The sequence below is a fragment of the Argopecten irradians genome, chromosome 12 (assembly GCF_041381155.1).
Source record: "Argopecten irradians isolate NY chromosome 12, Ai_NY, whole genome shotgun sequence".
NCBI lineage: Eukaryota > Metazoa > Mollusca > Bivalvia > Pectinida > Pectinidae > Argopecten > Argopecten irradians.
Genome location: NC_091145.1, coordinates 22,044,654 through 22,066,747, shown reverse-complemented (window position 1 = coordinate 22,066,747; position 22,094 = coordinate 22,044,654). Strand labels below are relative to the sequence as shown.

Sequence of the window (22,094 nt, the reverse complement as noted above, 5' to 3'; positions counted from 1 at the left end):
TGCAAAGCAAGGCTTCAGGGACTATTGTCAGCGCTTTTGCCGAAGTACGCTTGAACTAGCTTTTACCCCCACCCCCCCCCCCCACCCCCCCCCCCCGGCTGACGTTTTGAAGGAATAAGCATTCATAAGTGGTATTTATGGTAGCAATTTGCACTCACTTGCAAAATAACATTGTTTAGAGTAATTGTGTAAGTTAATCTTGAAACATTACATCATCAAAAAGTCACAAAAACAAAAACAAACAGTAAACAAGTGATCTACATGTATATAGCATTAATTTTCACCTCATATCTGTAAGGCAAAAAATGTGGTGTCGAGGTAACATGCAATCTTTCTGCGCAAGCGGCCGGGGTTCGATACTCGCTGCCATTCAATTTTTTATATATTTTTTTTTTTTTTGTTGTTAATTTATTTATTGTAACGAAACGTTGATTTTTCATATAACTTATACAACTAAGTTTTGTGTAAAATATTACTGACCTTTACATGTAAAATATTAGAATAAAAGTCGAGTACTAAAGTACTTACTGTGACCTTATGGTACAGGTGTAGCAGAGGTAAATGCAGTAAGTCATTTTCTAAAACAGACTATAAGTTACCTGTAATTAGCCCCAATTGTTCTCTATTGTTCCTCCTCCTAATGTTAAAATAGGATATGTTGGCTGAGTGGGAAGACACCCCCAAGTCAGGATGTTAGTTACAGTTAAAACAATTCATGACCAGAGGGCAGAATTAATGTCAGTGTGTCAGTTCATGAAATACATATTATCCCATTACTGCCCATGGGGTGTTCCCCGAACACCAACTCAGGGTAGGGTGGGGTGTTTTCATAGGGGTTCTGTTGATAGAGTAATAGTCTCTCTCTAAATTGTTAGCTCACCTGGTTCGAAGGACCGAGGTGAGCTTATGGGATACCGCAGCGTCCGTCGTCCGTCGTCCGTCGTCCGTCAACAATCGACTTCTTCTCCATAACCGCTGGTCGGATTTCAATAAAATTTGACTGGTAGCATCCTTATAGGCTACTAACTGAAAATTGTACAAATGATGGGGCTGACCCCCAGGGGCCTGAGGGGCGGGGCCAAAAGGGGCCAATTTGGCTATTTCCATATAAACGACTTCTTCTCTGAAACCAAGCATGGGATAGCACCCATAATGCAATGATAGTATCGTTATAGGGTATTCAAAATTGTACAAATGATAGGGCTGACTTGAGTGGCGGGGCAAAAAGGGTACATTTGGCTATTTCATATAAACAACTTCTTCTCTGAAACCAAGCTCGGGATAGCTCCATAATGCAATGGTAGCATCCTTATAGGGTGGTGGATTCAAAATTGTACAAATGATAGGCTGACCCCCCGGGGGCCTGAGGGGCGGGGCCAAAAGGGGTCAATTTGGGCTTTTTCCATATAAACGGCTTCTTCTCTGAAACCAAGCATGGGATATGCACCCATAATGCAAATGGAAGCATCCTTATAGGGTGGGAATTCAAAATTGTACAAATGAAAGGGCTGACCCCTGGGGCTGAGGGGTGAGGTCAAAAGGGGTCAATGTGGCTATTTCCATATATATGACTTCTTCTCTGCATAAGCATGGGATAGCACCCATAATGCAATGGTAGCATCCTTATAGGGTGGGGATTCAAAATTGTACAAATGATAGGGCTGACCCCCCCCCCCCCCCCCCAGGGACCTGAGGGGCGGGGTCAAAAGGGGCCAATTTGGCTATTTCCATATAAAACGACCCCCGCATGGGATAGCACCCATAATGCCTGTATCGTTTAGTTCAAAATTGGATAGGGCTGGGCCTGAGTGGCGGGGCAAAAGGGTTCAATTTGGCTATTTTCATATAAACAACTTCTTCTCTGAAACCAAGCTCGGGATAGCTCCATAATGCAATGGTAGCATCCTTATAGGGTGGGGATTCAAAATTGTACAAATGATTGGGCTGACCCCCCCGGGGGCCTGAGGGGCGGGGTCAAAAGGGGTCAATTTGGCTATTTCCATATAAACGACTTCTTCTCTGAAACCAAGCATGGGATAGCACCCATAATGCAATGGTAGCATCCTTATAGGGTGGGGATTCAAAATTGTACAAATGATGGGGCTGACCCCCTGGGGACCTGAGGGGTGGGGTCAAAAGGGGTCAATTTGGCTATTTCCATATAAATGACTTCTTCTCTGCAACTAAGCATGGGATAGCACCCATAATGCAATGGTAGCATCCTTATAGGGTGGGGATTCCAAATTGTACAAATGATAGGGCTGACCCCCCCCCCCCCCCCCCAGGGACCTGAGGGGCGGGGTCAAAAGGGGTCAATTTAGTTATTTCCATATAAACGACTTCTTCTCTGCAACTAAGCATGGAAGAGCACCCATAATGCAATGGTAGCATCCTTATAGATGTTTGGATTTGAAATTGTACAAATGATAGGGCTGACCCCCGGGGCCTGAGGCGGCAATTGATGCGGGGTCAAAAAGGTCAATTAGGCTACAATTTTCATATAAATTACTTCCTCTCTGAACCTATGTATTAGATAGCATATTTGTATGGTATGAATAGCATCATTATATGGATGTAATTCAAAATTAAACTTTTGGAGTCAATATTGCTAATTTTTTAATTGTCAAAGTCTTTGTGATAATTACTAAAAAAAAAAAAAACCAGGTGAGCAATACAGGCCCTCTGGGCCTCTTGTTTTCGTTGGAAGATCACAGGTAAATCTCAGGTAAATCAACTCAACTACATTAGTGTAGTAGGTGATCAGCAAATCAGTAACTGCTAATCATTTCCAAGCTGCTGCAGAATACATTTTTGTGCTATTTTTAAGTGTAAATACATGTATTTAAAAGAAATAATACAACTTGCTTTAGTTTTCAGATTTAGAATAATTTTGACTCTGTAAAACATCTATAGAAAATTGTCCCATTTACAGTTTCTAATTGATTTCATCTTGGTTATTTTTATTATGTGTAAATACATGTACATAGAAATACTGTACTAGATTTTTTAATTGAAACATATTTCATTGTTAAAATATCAGAAGGGTTGAACACGAGTTTTATCACCTCATTCAGTCCTTCCTTAATAATACAAAATAATATGATATACATACATCATATGATGACAAAAAAAATATGGAAAAAAGGAAATGTATAATGAGATATTTTAGGAGAGTGAGAAAGAGAGAGTGAGGGAGAGAGATAGAGCGCTGTGAAAAGAGATGTATAGAGAAAGAATGTGAGATTATAATTTTTAGCACGAGTTACGTCTAGTTTAGTTTACATAAAATCAAAATCTATCACTAGAACTTATAAAGCTATGTACATAGTTGAAAATAATTATATTTTGGTCTACAGAAAGTTTAGGCCTTCCAAATAAGAGTACTTGTAAACTATGAAATAAAACAAGACTTTGAGTTTCAAATTATTTACACTCAAAGATGCTTGTCCTCTGTAAAGGTATCATCTTTATTATGGTTTCACCTCCATGCATGCCCCGTGCACTTAACTTATATATTGTGAGAACTTTCGTCATCATGTCGGCGACTCTTGTTTGTTCTTATGCAGCTATGGTTAAAGGGACATACTCGAGATGTCTATTCCGTAATAGATCTTTGATGTAAAGGTGTTCTACAACAATTGTACTGTTGTAGTATATGTGACCTAATTGAATATAATTTTAAACAAAAAGGCATTTGCAGGAACACATGTATGTCATAAGTTTTTAGTATAAGAGTCATAAAGTTTAGATGGGAAAATAGACTTGTTTTGATAATTATACCTGTGACCGTGAATGATTAGTCAATGTCGATGAAAAGCATAACTTTGGTAAACATCTCTCCATGCTATGTCTATGTAGCCTATGAAACCTTGTACATTTTTGACGGGAAAACGACAAAATCGCCATTCTTCAAACGGCCGTATCTCTGCCATTTTGGATCAGATGACCTTGAAACTTTTCATTATATAAGAGGTTCAGTGGCCAAAGCTGACTGGACGTAATGCGCTACTACTGAGTTAACTGAATCCCCAATACTTCAGTGGTGACTACCACTGACGTTATATCTACCCCTTACAATTGTAAGAAATCTTTGTATTATTATGTAATACACGTATTCTTATTCGTCATATCATTGTTACATAAAAGCCCTCCCACTGTTTGGTTTTTATTTTTGATATTGTAGAATATGTATCAATTTGTTTCATGTCTTGACACAAAAGGAAAGCAGATAAAAAAAAAACCAATAAACATGCAAATATTGATTTACTTCTTTCACTTTTACAAGCATTATATGTGAAGACTATATTTATTTGCATGGTAAAGATGTGCGAAAATTATTGATAACAAACTTATCAAGGTAATATTGAAAAAAAAAACCCACTTTGATATGGTGCTAGGCCACCCTGTATGACAAAACACGTTATTATATTACTCAGACCAAATTGTAAAGCTCTTTAACTTATAAAATCATGAACACAAAGGCTTAAGGACTGCAGTACTTACAGTACTTTGATTTCTTTTGATAGTGTATATATCTATATAATGCATTTACTTTTCCCTAATTCTTTTTCAACAGCAGAAGAAACCAAAAGAAAAACCATTGGAAACAGGTGAGGATGATGAAAATGAAGTGGATTTTGAGGAATTTTTACAAGAGTCAGGCCCGCCATCACTTCCATCATTATCAGAACTCAAAACAACATCAAACACACCCAGTACCCAGATCATTGACGAGGACACAAAAGGGGTAACTGATGAGGACACAGGGGGGATAACTGCTGCACCATTGGGTACAGGTGTAGGTAGTGATACGACAAACAATAAAGGGTTACAACCCGAAACAGTAGTAATACAAGATAGCGAAGCTACTGATGGTACTCCTGATAAAGTGATATGTACAGCTAATGTAGCACAGACACATGACAAATCTGATTCTCAGAGAGAGGCTGAGGGTAGATCTGCCACTGAAAATACAGCTGAAGGGTCTAAGAGGAGAAGTGACTACGTGGATGAAACAGTTGGGGAAACAGAGAATAGGATTTTTAAAACATTATCAGAGTCTCAGATTTCAGATTCTCAGAAATCAGTATCACCTTCTCATTCAGGAGATGTGCTCAGTGAGCAGGAGAGTTTTTACTCTGCCACCTCAACTTTTGGTGAAAGAGAATTAGGTCCTACAAATTCGGATGTTAGTCAGGTGACATCTGACTACAAAATCGCGCATGAAGACAGAGAAATAGAAGAAAATAAAGTTTCTGAACCAAAAACAGCTGGTGGGCCTCTTTATCCACAGACCATTTTTTATGTTGGTCCTAACACGTTAAAACTACTGGAGAAAGACGTTGAGAAATTTAATATAGAAGTTTCGTCTTCACAGCCAGATGTCACTAAAAAGGAGACTCAAAGCTCCGTACCATTCAGGGAGGTACGCCAACAAGTGTCAGCACCAGCCATGATCTCTATGAGGGCTCCCATGGAAAGTCCGGCCCAGTCCCACAGTGAACCCACTCTGGTTCGCAGGTTTCAGCCTCTCACATTAGAACAACTTCAGAGTCTCTACTACAACCCAGAGTTGGTGAACAACATCCATTTTGTTGACAAGTTTGTACAGGTTTGTAGATAAATGAGATTAAGTTTCAGTTTTTTTAGCCCACCATCATCAGATGGTGGGGTATTCAAATCACCCTGCGTCCTGGTCCCTCGTCCGTGTCCTCTGTAAGCAATGCTTGTTATCACTATTTCTTAAAAAACTGCTGCAGGGATTTTGTTCAAACTTCACATGGAAGTCCCATTGGTCCCTAGTTGTGCCAACAGATTTGAGGCTGATCGAAAAACAAGAAGCCATCTGGATTTTGGCAGTTGAATGTTTGTTATTGCTATTTCTTGAAAACTATTGAAGGGATTTTGTTCAAACTTCACATGGAGGATTCCATTGGTCCCTAGTTGTGCCATATAGATTTTGAGGCTGATCGGAAAAACAAGATGCCATCTTGCATTTTGGCATGATTTGTTATCCTATTTCTTAAAAACTGCTGCAGGGATTTTGTTCAAACTTCACATGGAAGGTCCCATTGGTCCCTAGTTGTGCCATACAGATTTTGAGGCTGATCGGAAAAACAAGATGGCTGCCTAGCAGCCATCTTGGATTTTGGCAGTTGATGTTTGTTATCGCTATTTCTTGAAAATTGTTGAAGGGATTTTGTTCAAACTTCACATGGAGGATTCCATTGGTCCCTAGTTGTGCCATATAGATTTTGAGGCTGATCGGAAAAACAAGATGGCCGCCAGGCGGCCATCTTGGATTTTGATAGTTAAAGTTTGTTATTGCTATTTCTCAGAAAGTGCTGAAGGGATCTTTCTCAAATTTAATGTGTAGGTTCCCCTAGGGACCTTGTTGTGCATATTGTGTTTTGGGACCGATCAGTCAACAAGAGGGACATCAGGCCGCCATTTTGGATTTTGATAGTGAAAGTTTGTTATCGCTATTTTTCAGATAGTACTGAAGGGATCTGTCTCAAATTTAATGTGTAGGTTCCCCTAGGGACCTTGTTGTGCATATTGTGTTTTGGGACCGATCAGTCAACAAGATGCATATGGCCACCAGGCAGCTATCTTGGATTTTGATAGTTAAAGTTTGTTATCGCTATATCTCAGAAAGTATTGAATGGATCTTTCTCAAATTTCTTATGTAGGTTCCCCTATGGCCCTAGTTGTGCATATTGTGATTTGTGACTGATTGATCAACAAGATGGCCACAAGGAGCCATCTTGGATTTTGATAGTTAAAAGTTTGATATCGCTATTTCTCAGAAAGTATTGTAAGGATCTGTCTCAAATTTCACATGTAGGTTCCCCTAGATACCTAGTTGTGCATATTGCGTTTTAGGATCGATCGGTCGTAGTCAAAGTTTGTTATTGCTATTTCTCAGAAAGTACTGAAGGGATCTGTCTCAAATTTCATTTGTAGGTTCCCCTAGGGACCTAGTTGTGCATATTGTGTTTTGGGACCAATCGGTCCACAAGATGGCCATCAGGCAACTATCATGGATTTTGATAGTTAAAGTTTGATATCGCTTTTTCTTAGAAAGTATTGAATGGATCATTCTCAAATTTCACATTTAGGTTCCCCTAGGGCCCTAGTTGTGCATATTGAGATTTGGGGCCGATTGATCGACAAGATGGCCGCCAAGGAGCCATCTTGGATTAATATATTTTGATGGTTGAAGTTTGTTACTGCTATTTCTCTAAAGGTACTGAAGCGATCTGTCTCAAATTTTATGTGTTGTTTGTTTGAAAAAGTTTAAAAAGTAGAGAAAATATCCATCTTTCCATTGTCAGACATAGATCATTCCGTGGAGGGCGCCAAGATCCCTCTGGGATCTCTTGTTTGTAAATATTATTAATAAGTTAATATAAGGTAATTTATGTGTATTAAACATGCAAATTTCATTCTTAACAGCCTCTATGTTTCATGAAGCTGAATTTATCATTTTCATAGCAGAATGATTACGGTATCTTGATTATTTTTTTGCTGACACAGAATGAAGCAAAGCGGGAGAACCATGAGTTCCTGGAGATTTTAACAAGTTATCTAAGTGCTCGTAGACATTTCATACAAGCTGAGGGAGAAATTGACGCACTTCAGACAAACTATTCACAGATGCTTGAGCAAGTGTGGACTACTGTGAAACACTCAATAAATGCAAAAGTAAGGAAGTGACATTGGTTAAACTCTCTCTTTTGCTAAAAAGGAAAACTTATTGTATCGTGCAATTAATATTTTAATGGATTCAGATTTTGATTACAATAATGTATTAATAATAGAAGTTAATGGATGCAGGCTAAAGAGCCTATAAGTTTATATCAAAAGTCATTTACAAACAGGAAAACATATTGTTATTTGCAACAAGTACCATGGTAAATACTGTACAAATCTTTCAAACCTAAGCTGAAGTAGACAGAAACACATGCACAGTGTGTACAAGATTTAAGCTATACTTACATCGTATTTGGAACCATTTCTCCACAGGGACCATGTGGGGATGGGTCACAGTGTAAAACCACCCATCTCTATGATATGTGTGAGTTCAGCGAAACAACATTTGGTGGCATGAAACAAATACTGGAGTCAATACGTCACAACCTACAGAATCAGTTTGCACTATACTCCTATTCTGTACAGCTGGCAAAGTAAGTAAAAACCTATAGAGCGGTGCAATTTGTGTACAGTATAACCATAAGTGTATATTGTATTATTGAAAAAAATAACAGTATAATGAATATCTTACTTGCAGCTTTCACTTCTCTGTGTGTTTTTCAGGCAAGATATATAAGTAAATACATATCTGTATGTACATACATATTAAGCTGTTCCACTCTATGATAGAGTAACAGGATTAACAGTATTGATTACTGACAATAAGCCCCCTCTCAGCAATAAGCCCCTTCCCCTTTTCATCAAGTCTTTTAGAACTAAGGTAAAATACAGCAACAAATCACCTCCCTTTTCTAATTCTGTCTGCTTGTAACATTGCATGGAGATTCAGAATACACTAAAGCTATGTCTAAGAACTCATTCAGTTTTTGTAAATCATCAATATCCAGATAGTGTGATAGTAACAGTAATGATCTGATTTTACATTAGACTACAGGTGGAGTCCTACATCCATGATCTGTTTATGCATTCTCCAGTTCTGCGGGACATGCCAAGAAATGCACCGGTCAATGGTAATTAAACATCATCACAATATTTATCATTTTTCAGCATTTCTTGTAAAAAATTCAAAATACTTTAATTACATTAAATGTAAGCATAAAAAACCAATAGATGATAATTTCACACTTCGATACTTAATATTGTCATCATAGTTAAAAAGATTTACAGCTGAAATGCATCAAATTGATATTGCTAAAAATGGCATCACATGTACTGGCAAAAAAAGTGAAAAATTTGAGGAAAAAAAGAGTGAAATTTTATTTTTCTACAAAATCTGCATATTTTCAAAATAGATGTCAAACTAGTAATTTCATAAGCTTCTCATAAAAAATTCTACAAACATTGGAAGTCTTATTGTTATTATACAGTTTTCTATTAAGGCAATTTGCTACAAATAGAAACAATTATTTTTTGAAAATCACAAAATACTATTAGATCAAGATTAAAACAAGACTTTGACGAAACTTTAAAATGACTTCTGATCTTAGAAGATAAGGTTGATAAGTCTATATTTCATATTGGGACGTAACATAATGATGGAGTGTTTTGTAATAAGCAACCTGCTTTCACACACGCATGTTGAGCGTCAAACCTGATTACAATAAATTGAACAGATTTTATTTTCTGTCATAGCCCGTAATTACAATATATTAATCAGATATTTTTCTGTCTTAGCCTGTCTACATCACAGCCCAAACGATGAACATCAGATAGCACGCCTACGAGACTGTATCTCTATCCTATTCTTGTTCCATCGTCGTCCAATCAATGATGAGGAGTTTGTAGGAGATACAAAAAAGTGGACGCTGAGACTGGTATGACATTATTATCAACTAAAATGATGATCAAATTGAAATTATCGCAAAATCAAACCAAATTTGTGAAAATTTGTCATTTATTCCTACAAACATAATTTCCTTTTCTTCTTAAAATAAATACATTTCATTCAGAGCAAGCATTTACAATGCTTCTGAAACATGATTAGATATATTATGTTTTAAAGCTTAAATTTGCCTTCTGATTAGATATATTATGTTTTAAAGCTTAAATCTGCCTTCAATCTGTATTTTCAACACCAGAACAACAGTTTGTTCTAAAACTTCAGACTGTTATGTAATCAAAGTTAATGTAAATTGTAAGAAATTGGTTGTAATTAAACTAGTAACTGCATAGGAAGGAAAAAATCTTTATTTTTACTTTAGGTTTTACTTAGAGGAATATCAAGTAAACTTTTAATTGTTACCTACATTTTGGAATAACTTGTGAAAATTTTAAAATCTGAGTTTTGATTTTTACCTGTAGGTGTCAGCACTGGTGAGGGTGGCCAGCTATAATGACCACTTATTTATCTTGAACCACATATTGCGGTGCCCGGCGGGGGTAGGGGAGTGGGCTGCGGGGCTGATACAGGTCCCTACCATATCCCACGCTACTTCCCCTCCTATCAACATCGGCAGCCCCGTCCTAGACCATCTAATGACATGCCTTGCCACAATTCTCATGCCTATAAGGTATTATTATTACACAAATTGGACTGCTGCAGAAATTCATTAAATAGAAAATAGTATATTTCTTTGCATGGGATTACAAATATTGAAAGTTTCCAAATTGTAAAACACATCCTGTGTTTAGTCATTTTAGAATTATACCAGTAATAAATAAAATGCACAATTTAAAAAAAAAATCAATCTATAGTAAAAACATACACTTTTACAAAAACTAGTACTTATAAGGGTTATTCATAAAACAATTGAATTAAAAATTTCCTAAATTAAAAATGTGAAAATGAAGCAGATATCAAGAGATCGAGAAAGTAATCACATGGTAATTTGTTATGCATTCTGGCTACAGAGGAAGGGAGGACTTCATTTGTCTGATGAAGGAAGGAATCACTCCAGATCCTCACCATGGCAACACATGGATAATGGTGGACTCTGATGGAGAGGAGGTAAGTAGGTCAGAGCGTCACCATGGTAACACATGGATAATGGTGGACTCTGATGGAGAGGAGGTAAGTAGGTCAGAGTGTCGCCATGGTAACACATGGATAATGGTGGACTCTGATGGAGAGGAGGTAAGTAGGTCAGAGCGTCACCATGGTAACACATGGATAATGGTGGACTCTGATGGAGATGGGATAAGTAGGTCAGAGCGTCACCATGGTAACACATGGATAATGGTGGACTCTGATGGAGAGGAGGTAGGTAAGTCAGGTCAGAGTGTCACCATGGTAACATATGGATAATGGTGGACTCTGATGGAGGAGATAATAGGTCAGAGTGTCACCATGGTAACATATGGAGATAATGGTGGACTCTGGATAATGGTGGACTCTGATGGAGAGGAGGTAAGTAGGTCAGAGCGTCACCATGGTAACACATGGATAATGGTGGACTCTGATGGAGATGGGATGATATAGGTACATTTTAGGTCAGAGCTTGTGATAAGACATAAATAATGAAATATTGAAGGATTGTGTTATCTTATCTTATGACTATTGAGGATGTAATGTGTTATATATTTATAATGTAATTGTTGTGTTGTAATGAATGATTGCATTGTATAATACTTTTGCTGTGTTGAAGGACTGTGTCATGTTATGTTTTTACTGCTGTGTTTAAGGACGAGGATCCAAAAAATGCCTGGATGTACCTACTTGAGAATGACATTGTAGCCATACTAAACCAGGTTCCTATGGCTGAGGCTTACCAACACATCATGCTGATGACTAGGAACAATGATGGTAAACATTTATAATCACTGATCAGATGTTAATACAATAGCCTTCCTTCCCACCCCATAATGGTAGGCCTATAAACACTTTGTTGAATTTCTCTCTTGTTTAATATGGCTTCTGTTTAAAACCAATAAAGATATTAGCTAACTCTAAATTGTCTGAAAGATTCAAAAGAATGAAAAGTACCATAAATGTACATCTTTATTTTTATTTGATATGTTTTTTTTTGCAAGAGGTATAACACAAACATATTATTGCCTTATTGTATTTTCTGATAACAGTACATGTAATTGTTGAGATTGCTCAAATTCATCATTGCACTGACATTTCAAAATCACTTTTGTATTTTGATTTGTTTGCACCAAAATAAGTATTCTTGTGTATATATTGTGTATTGTGTCAATAATTTTACCTGCAGGCTCATTAAGCTACAATGTTAAGCTGACGACTGACACAGTGATTATAAAGTTGTTTGCCTTTTGTACATGTCTGATTAATCTACTGGGATGGGGTCTACAGACACACACACAGGGGCGTTACCGTCAACTCAACAAACGGATCGGCCGAATGATCAGGTAAAATGGACATCAAAATTTTTTTTAGCTTGGTCCATAGAAGCAATGGATGGTGAGCTTATGTCATACCGTGGCATTCAGTGTCCATAAAATATTCACAACAGTAACAACTTCTTGAAAAACAGTGACTGGAAAATTAAGTAAATTTGGCTGATAGCATAACGCTCATATTTTGTGGTAGCATCATTATGGTTTGATGATTTAGAACTACACAATTAGAGGGGCAGAACCAAAAGGGTCAATCTGGTCTTTAGGAAATACACATCCATGTTGTTTCCTAGTTGAATAACAAAATTTCACCCTTTCTTATGCAATGATTTGTATTATATTTGTAGACAATGTGTACAGTATGTGTCTGACCACTGGGATAATTTCCGGGAAGCTAACCGCCACCTCTTACCCTGGGAACTGTTGGAGAGACTACAGCTAGAATATAGTCAATTTTTCCTCCGCGCTACAAACTGTATACTTACAGCTCAAAGGTACTGTTTTCTCTCTCATCTACAGACAAAACTACAATATTCCATGCCTTTATTTTCAGACTGGGATTTTGACAGTTTATGAGACATATTTTAATCCATGATCTTGTGTTTTAGACTGGGGTGCTGGCAGTTTATGACAGATATATCAGCGTAATCCATGATTTCAGACTGGTGTTTTGACAGTTTATGAGGCATATCAATGATATTGTATTTCAGACTTGGGTGCTGGCAGTTTATGACAGACATGCCATATTCTACCTTGTCTGGAGAGATGGCCTGGCAGCTTGTCTGGCTATTCCATCAGGGACGAGGACAGACCATCAACCTAGACGCTCTACCATCAGAGGATATATGTAGGAAGTTTGTTTCTAGTAAGTCACTTCTTAAAATGGATTAAAGTTTGTGTCTAGTAAGTCAATCACACTTCTTAAAAAGGATTTAAGTTTGTTACATCTTGTAAAGGAATTGAAGTCTGTCTTCAGTATGTTGCTCTCATGCCTTAAATGAAGTAAAGATGGTGTCTAGTAAGTTACATCTTAAAATGGAATTAAAGTTTGTCTTTAAAGTTTGTCTCTAGAAAGTCACAATCTAAAACATTAGACTTGTAATTCTGCTCCACTTTGATGCTTTACATTACGCTCCAATACAATGTCTAACAAGAATGACCCCTACAGTTAGCCAATCAGCGTGTCGGCTACAAAATCTTCGATGTGGTCGATTCATTCGGAAGTATACACAGCTGAGAGTATATCCAGAGGTGTTCCAATTCTAGGCCAGGGGTCATGCTGAGGTCACCCCAAAAGGGGTGTTGTGAGATCTTGTATTGTTGTGCAACGTACTAGAGCACCAGGGCGGAGTGCGGAGTCTAATTTTAATTAGATTGTAGTAAGTCACTCTCACGTTTTGAAAAGGATTAAAGTTTGTCTCTAGTAAGTCAATCTCAGGTAAGGATTCAAATTTGATTTAATTAAGTCGCTCACATATCCTAAAAATGAATTAACACTTGTCTCAAGGATTCACTGTCATATCCTAAGAAGGAATTGAAGTTTGTCTGAGGAATTAAATTTCTTTTTCAGGAAGACACTCTAAGGTCCTAAAACAGAGTTTCTGTTTAATATAATGATAGTTGTTTTACTAATTTTGATGTATTTCTCTTTAAATTTTGACCCCAAACTATGGATTTTTCTGTTTTCAGACCCTGACAGTCGACAACAGTTGTGTGATTCTGTACAACAGTTACCTACCTCAGAAGCTATCTACCTGCTGACCGCCCTAGCTAACATTGCTCAGAGCAGACAACAGCAGGAGAACGATATCATACATGCTATATGTCTGTGTCTATTCGAGGTCAGTAAGAGAAAATGTGTTTAATTATGATACTTAAATGATAATAGGACAGGTTCAGTTATTAAAACATTAGGAAGTAATCTAATTATTATTTCATGTAATTATTGCTAAGTTATTGTATTATATTAATGTCTGTACTGTACATGGTACTGGGAAGTGTCCATTAGTCTTCATCAGTAAACAACTAATTAAGGTGGTCATCACAGCTTATAATATACAAACAAATTGCATGAAATACACTGATTTTCTGCTACACATAATTAGTGAACAAATTTCATTTCCAAATTATTTTGATTACAGGTTAGTTATGTATGTAGTAATACAAGGGAGATGTGCTCTAAGGTTGGCAGGGAACTGCTGTCTGCCATGGCAACCATTCACCCATTTATCCTATCTCAACTGGTACAGGAGGCCAAGGACCACCTAGAAAATATTGGCATGGTAGGGCTATTGCCTATGATATTTTCATTGGAGTTGTAAGGCTATTGTTTATGCGATTTTCATTAGCATTGTCAGGCTATTGTCTATGAGATTTTCTGTGGAATTGTAAGGCTATTATCTATGAGATTTTCATTGGCATTGTAAGGCTATTTTCTATAAGATTTCCTTAGATATGGCAGAACTCATGTTAGCCTATTTACTCTATAGCTAGGTATCTAGGCTAGACAAAATTATTAAAAGTTGAAGAGATTTTGCTGTAATTACAATATTCTCTGTACTTTACATAATATATATATATATAGTGACATCAAACTGATACAATTACATTTTCCTGTTTCAGATGGCCGTGTACCTGTTTAAGGAGCTTCCATTCCATATGTGGCTGCCGAGGGAGAATGATTTTGATGTGATTAGGCAGTGGCTACTGAATACAGATCTGACCGATCCCGGTAACCAGGTGGCCCGACTCGTCCTTAACAAGATCAACTGGGGAGTGGAACCAGAGGTAAGTACAGAGGTCACCAGCGTCAGGTCAGAGAGTCTGGTTTTACTTTGCTAAATGTCAATAGCTACAATTATGTAAGGGTGACTTCTCTTGAATTTCTTGTGTATGTATTTGGTGTGGGAGACTGAGCAAATGCTGCTTTCCTTCTTCTTTATCATCCACTATTAATAGACAATACCAACCTTTCTCTTCCCTGTAATTGATGTGTGTAAACGCTTTATTTGCTAACACTTTATCCAAATGTTTAAAGTAATGCCATACATTGTATCGATAAAAAGGTGTTTGTGATTTTTTTTTTTTTGCTAAATTAATACGATCAGATCAGAATAAGTCCATATCAGAAGTGTCAAGCTGAACATTTTACTGTAAGAAGAATAGGTTAAAGATGCTCCACCGCTGACAAATGGTATTTTTTCACTATCAAAAACAGGAGGAGACGATTTAGTATTTTTCTTCAGTTATAAAAGTTACTTACTTTACACCATTACCACAGTTAAAAAGTTTGAGCTTCTAATTTTAATTCAAGTTAAAAATATGAAAAATAATTAATTGCATCCCGAAAAAATTCCGTGGCACTATATCCTATATGGAATGAAGTTCTGATTGCGCATGCACCAAAGGCGAAATAAATTATTTTAAATTATTTTTTGTTTTAATTAGGCAAATATATACACGATTAAACACCAATTATTGTTCAAATGAAGAATATCATTTATACTCTGTCGGTTGTTAAGTTAACAGGAAGGAGGCTTGTCACACTTTCCATTGTATTTTGTATGGGATGTTTACAGACCAACCGCCTCTTTGTACCATATGATTTCCACAAGATGACAGCCATCCTCTTGACTGAAGCCTATGGGAAATTTGTGACCAACAAGAACCTTGGTTTCTGGTTCTTAGAGGGGATGAAACAGGTAATTGGAATATTGAAAAGTATTTCACTTGATAACAAAAATTTCAACATGAACCAAACAATAAGCACCAAGTTAAAAGCAACATTTAAACTTTTAGATCACTGGATTAGAATTATCTCTGTCCGTCTGTCTGTAACACTTCGTTTCCGTGTAATAACTGTAACAAATGTAAACCGATTTCCTTCAAACTTGGTAACAAGGTTAAATGCCTTAATTGGGCTCGACCAAGTTTTATCGTGACTGTCGATGGACCTTATTTAGCAGAGTTATGGCCCTTTGAATTACAAAAAATGTTATTTTCTGCCATTCCCTTGCAAAAAGTGTAACAAATATAAACTGATTTTCTTCAAACTTAGGAACAAGATTATATGTCTTAAGGACTCGACCAAGTTCGAACGAAACTTTCAAGGGACCTTATTTAGCGGAGTTATGGCCCTTTGCTAAAATAAAAAAGTCAGTTTCTGCAACTTTCGTACAATAACTGTAATAAATATGAACAGATTTTCTTCATATTTGGTAACAAGGTTGAATGCCTTATTGCCTGGCCAGGTTTGATCAACTCTTTCAGCGGATGTTATTTATCAGAGTTATGGCCCTTTAATTTACTACAAATGTCATTTTTCTGCAGTTTCTGTGTAATAACTAACAAATGTTAAAACTAATATTGTTAAAACTTAAGGGCTTAGCCAATTTCGATTGCCACTTTTGGCAGATCTTAATTAGCAGAGTTATGGCCCTTTGATTTAATAAAAAAAGTCATTTTCTGCCACTTCCGTACAATAACTGTAATAAATATTAACCGATTTTCTTTTAACTTGGTAACAAAGTTAAATGTCTTAAGGGCTCGGCCAAGTTTGATCGCCACTTTTGATCGACATTATGTAGTGGAGTTATGGCCCTTTGATGTACTAAAAACATCAATTTCTGCAATTCCCTGTGCAATAATTGTAACAAATGTAAATAGATTTTCTTAAAAGTTAGTATCAAGATAAAATGCCTTAAGAGCTTAGCCAACTTTAATAGTCATTTTAGTGGACATTATTTTACACATCTGACTTCCGAATAAGACTTCAGTTTAGTTTTTAATGTTTCAACCAAAGTTAAACCTAACCTCAATAATGTTTACCTACAATATGTCCTGAAAGCGGGGCAATGAAATTCAATGATTTTGCTTGTTGTTTTACTGTTACAATACAAACATGAAATGTTCTTTGTGTAGAAATGTTTATGGTTTTTGCAATTGCAATTAAAAATAATAATTTTCAAGTTGCTTTATGTGTTAATGCAAGCATTTTGCCATCAGCTAACAATGAATATTTCAAACCACAAAGTATTTAAAAATTTAAAATCATCAAAGAAAATACCCAGAAATGTTCCATGTTATACAGTATAAAAATCTGCCTTTTCATCAGTTTTGTACCTTTATTTATTGTCAGAGTTCTATATATGTATGTATATTCCTTATAGTGTGATTCAGTTTGTCTCTCTATGGATTGCTGTAATGAATTCTTATGCTTTGTCTATTCTTCCCAGGTGGCACAAGCTGTAAAGCAACAACAGACCAATGAGCAGCAGTTTAATAACTGGTGTTGGGAGGTGGTAATGAAGCTCCACCTACATATCAGTTGTCTCCCTTTATCTGACCTCGCCATGTTTAAGTCAGCAGGGGGTCCTCCTGACATCACCAAAGACAACTCCCTTTTAGCTGTATCTAAGGGGATCAAAGAAAACAACCCCATGGCAAGCTTTGTGGGGGTCGTATGTACAAGTCAGGGTCACAAGTATGTACCAATAAATAATGGAACAAATATTAATGTATGATTGTATTTTGAAACATCATGAAGAAGTTTGGCATGCATCACTGAATGCAGAATATTTTGATATTAGAGATGTAAGTGAGAAATATTTGATGTAATTGGTAGCAACATTATAGAACAAGAAAATCATGACTTCATAGACATAGATGTAACCAGTATTCACACATCTGGAAACTCTGCAGTAACCAATTACAACACAGGAAATATGAAAGTAGCCAATAACCACATAGGATCACAGCACAGAAAGCACACAACAGCCTACTGCATCACAGACAATGCACTAATTACCAATCATAGCAAAGCAAGCTTACATATGGTCAATAATCCCACCAGAAACATTCAAGAAGCCATTTACAGAACAAGACCAAAGGAAGACTGAACACTGTATTCTGGCATTCCAAGTATTGTATCTTACACTGTTATAAAATCTAAACTAAAAAAAACACTCAAGAATTATATGTTACCAAGCAACATTACCTCAGTGTTTGTCAAATATTTCATTATCTTAAAAAGACTTGTAGAACATCTGGGTCTTTGTTGAAAAGTTTAAAAGACAAAGTATTTAATTCCAAAGATGTTGAGTATATCAGGTTATTTTATGTTGATTGTTTATCTGTATGTGTTCTGTCAGTGCCACAGAGTTCATTGCTGAGGGATTGGGAAAGTTGTGTTGTTTGGTTGACAACAATCACTACAGACCAGCATTGTTAGTCCTTAACTCTACCATCTCATTATTCCTAAACAACCCAAAGGTTGTCACTGAAAATGACAGGTGAGAGTATAAAATCTGTTTTGAAACCTTTTAAAAGTTTGATGCAAAAAGCATTGAGGTCTGAATAAAATTAATTTTGTATTTTACCAGAAAATCTGAAGATTACAAGATTAGGGTCAGTTTTACATAAACCTAATCCAATCTCTTTAGTAATTTAAGGTTCAGATATGTGTATAAAGATTTATACTTTTTGGTGGTGAAATTTGAAAAGTAAATTGTTTTAATTTGTATTTCATTTTTGCTTTATTTCATCAACCTTCACTTTTATAGAAATAATCTCCTAGGTTATTTATTGTTTATTAATGAATTAATATCTATATGTACAGTTTAGATTAATTAAAGTTAATAAACTGATAAGATCATTGATAATGATTTATTGTTTAAAGGTTCATGAAGTGCATCAGTGGTCTTTTAGCGGCAGATGAGTCCTTCTTTAAAATGAGTAAGATCTGGAGTGTGGAGTTCCCGGGACCAATGACCAAACTTTTCTCCTGTATGATCCAGGTATATAATACTTATCAAGATAGGGATATACTATCATTTCTTTAAGTTTTCACCATACACATATTTAATACTCAAATATTCTTGGATAGAATTACAATGATTATGTAAAACATTTTGGTTACTATCATAAAAAATGCAGATTTATGAAAAGATCTTTACACTATTAACCTGTTGCTTTACTTTATGCTTCAGAACGATAACATTATAAAAAGGGCAAGAATTCCACTATCACAAGGAGACACAACACAAATATACCACAGCCTCCCAAAACATACATTTACATACTGCAACACATTGCACACATGAGAGGACATACTTGTATGTATGTATATATTTTGTATGTATAGTTGACAGATCATATTTATCATCCAGGACTGTATAGACAAGGCAGCTAGTTTACCTGGTAGTTCAGCACTATTTGTGGCAGTAGATTTTTGGATCAGAGTCATCATTAGGACATCTAAATGGTTCCAGGACAAGTAAGTTATGTTTGTTTACTTTAGTGCATCATTGTAGGTATCAAACTAGAAATACGCTAAAAGTTTCTCTCATAAATTATGAAAACCCGCAATGTTTGTACCAAACTCACTTATACGTCAATTCTGTCTTTGCATATTACAGAGTTAGCTCCTTTGCGGGTAGGTTTCTATTGCTACGTCATTATTTTGTGAGCACAATTCACGCCGTTTTCTCAGAAACATATGATGTTACACTTGCAAACACATGTTGTCACAATCAATACCTACCTGCATGTGCAGATAACTCTGTAATATGTAAAGTCGGAATAGTACTGCCAGTACTTTGATTATCCCCCATATCATTTAGAGTGGTTGCAGTACTTTGACTTTATCTGAGTCCAAGAGCTACTGTTATATACATAACAAATAATAATAATTGTCTGTGAGCATGCCTGCACCATTATGGAGTTATAATGCATCAGAAAAGGAAAACTCCCTAATAAGTCAACAGTACTGTCGGCACTTCGATTATTCCTGGGCCCATGTGATTCTTAGTATTGTCAGTACTTTAAATCATCACTGTGACCATATTGTTTTTAGTAATTTCAGTACTTTGATTTTGTCTGTGTTTAAGAACTTCTGTTATGCACACATATAGAGGTACATACTGATCATTGTCTGTTGTTATTCCTGTGCTGTTATGGATATTTATTGAGTATATGTTGTGTATCTCATTTTCCCCTTCCTGCTTTTAGTAATTTATGTCTGTGGCTTACATAACTCTTCATCTTTAATTCCTTACATACATTGTTTATCTCTGTGACTGCCTCATTCTTCAGTAGTCTCTGTAGTTTAATTACCCTAACCCACTTATTGCTATCTTATTACAGTACTTTCAGTACTTTGATTATGTCTGGATTAGGAGCTGCTCTGTACAGTATTGTAGACATTGTCTGTATGTGTCCTCTCCAGTACCCTCAGTACTTACTGAGGATGCTTTGTTCTTTATGGACACCTCTTTATTTTCAGTAATGAGATTATGTCTAAAACTAACACACTCTGCAGTATTTTCAGTACTTATATTATGTATGCTGCATTATTAGATACTTATTCAAATGTTCACATTCGCTAAACTCAGCGTTCAGTTTTTAACCAAGTTATTAACGTGTAACATAAAATAGGAAAAAATACTTTATTACCATATACATGTATCAATTTTAATGATATTGAAAATTTGCTTTTAATAGAAGTTAAAACGCTAACACAGCACTGTAGCACCAAAGCCAAAATGAACAATGAAAGTTTATTAACACCATTTCAACCAAGTTTTTGCTACTGTATATGATCTGAAAATTTGCAAATGTTGATCTCTCAAAATATTCAAAATATGTTGGAATGTTAACATTCTCTAAGTTAAAAGTTTTTAACTTGTTAAACTTTCATCTAAATATTTCCATAGTAATGTGGCATGTTTGCCAATGTCTGCCAATGCAAAGCTTCAGAAATTCCTACTTTAAGATTGCCTAAGCAAATGTCATTATGCATGTATATGGTTCCTGTTTGATTACAGATTTCAGTTTGCAAAACACATTTTCAACTGGATTAAAATTTAGGTAATATGTAGGCAGAAAGAAGAGAAAAACAAATCAACAAATCCTGCTTTTTTCTGGTATTGTGGAATTATGTGTATCTTAGGTAAAAACTATTAACTTGAAAAAAAATAGCAGCAAACAGTGGCCCCGCCTTCTTCCCAAACTACTAGTCAATCAAAGTGTTACATTGACATTGATACAGTTCTCTGGTTGGTCAGCCAATCAAAGACGTTTTGCAAACTGATCGTCGCCGAGCTGTGCAGGAGATCAAGGGGACCCAAACTATTTACTGTTACAAATTTTGCTAAATGATAAATGGTGTCGCTGTGTTGTAATAGGATATTATACATATAATGCTTTTTGTGAGTATGCATGTTGGTAACTTCAAGAGTTCTTATGTGTATGTATGGTGTTGTGCAACAGTACTTTCAGTACTTTGATTATTTCTGTGAATAACTTTCAGTAATTTGATTTTGTATGTGAACAGGAACTGCTGCTATATGGTAGATAACCTGGTGAAGTTGGCCTTTACACACAAAGTTGGAATGGAACTTATACAGCCAGCTTTCCAGGAGACTTTCCAGGGCCACTACAAGGAGAGTGGTCAGCAGGGGGCAGTGTCCACCCTGGTCAGCTGGATGTCCTCAGGGAACAACTGCATTATGATCCCATCCCTCGTGGAGCGTATGGCTACTCCCGAGGCTTTCAGTTGGCTTACCTTCCTCATACTGGACATAGAGTACCGAGCTGAGACAGAAACTAAAGTATGGCACACACTAAAGGAAGAGATACATACAGACCCCAAACTGTCACCAGAACAGGCTCTCAAGGTAGACAAATATCAAAATGTTATTACACTGAATGTAGATGTTAGTCATCTTCCATTGATAGGGGAAAAGGGTTTGTTTATAGTGTTGAAGTAGAGATTTATCAAATCAAGCAACTTTCATAATTTATTATGATTATTTTGGACAAATGTCTAAAAGTATACTGTAAATTTTGGTAAATAAATAGCATGTGATCAATTTGTTTGGAAAATAGAGACACAGGAACACTGGTAATTTTCTTCTTTCCTGATAATGTTACTCGACAGAGAAACTATAAAAATTTAATGTTTATAGTTATCCAGATAGTCAATGTAAAATAGAAAAAAAAATGTTAATGTTTATTATCCTGATAATGTTTTCATGAAAACAACTTGAGCATGATTTGTTTTAGTAATCTTGATATTTTCT

At 36.1% G+C, this 22,094-nt stretch overlaps 1 protein-coding gene across 3 annotated transcripts in view; it reads left to right on the top strand.

Moving 5' to 3' along the window:
* LOC138336207 (ectopic P granules protein 5 homolog) overlaps positions 1-22,094 on the top strand; it is a 45,471-nt gene that overhangs the window by 3,027 nt on the left and 20,350 nt on the right. The window contains exons 2-21 of one of the 3 annotated variants that reach the window (XM_069285581.1): positions 4,577-5,611; positions 7,540-7,707; positions 8,029-8,189; positions 8,644-8,726; positions 9,391-9,530; positions 10,018-10,226; positions 10,567-10,663; positions 11,338-11,458; positions 11,871-12,027; positions 12,363-12,509; positions 12,726-12,880; positions 13,705-13,856; positions 14,157-14,297; positions 14,638-14,802; positions 15,594-15,716; positions 17,250-17,497; positions 18,165-18,305; positions 18,692-18,809; positions 19,182-19,288; positions 21,347-21,689. In XM_069285581.1, coding sequence (XP_069141682.1) covers positions 4,577-5,611; positions 7,540-7,707; positions 8,029-8,189; positions 8,644-8,726; positions 9,391-9,530; positions 10,018-10,226; positions 10,567-10,663; positions 11,338-11,458; positions 11,871-12,027; positions 12,363-12,509; positions 12,726-12,880; positions 13,705-13,856; positions 14,157-14,297; positions 14,638-14,802; positions 15,594-15,716; positions 17,250-17,497; positions 18,165-18,305; positions 18,692-18,809; positions 19,182-19,288; positions 21,347-21,689 — 4,011 coding nt within the window. Of the gene's footprint in view, positions 1-4,576; positions 5,612-7,539; positions 7,708-8,028; positions 8,190-8,643; positions 8,727-9,390; positions 9,531-10,017; positions 10,227-10,566; positions 10,664-10,868; positions 10,916-11,038; positions 11,063-11,337; positions 11,459-11,870; positions 12,028-12,362; positions 12,510-12,725; positions 12,881-13,704; positions 13,857-14,156; positions 14,298-14,637; positions 14,803-15,593; positions 15,717-17,249; positions 17,498-18,164; positions 18,306-18,691; positions 18,810-19,181; positions 19,289-21,346; positions 21,690-22,094 lie in introns of those variants that run through there. The other 2 variants (XM_069285583.1, XM_069285582.1) reach the window with 2 other exon arrangements.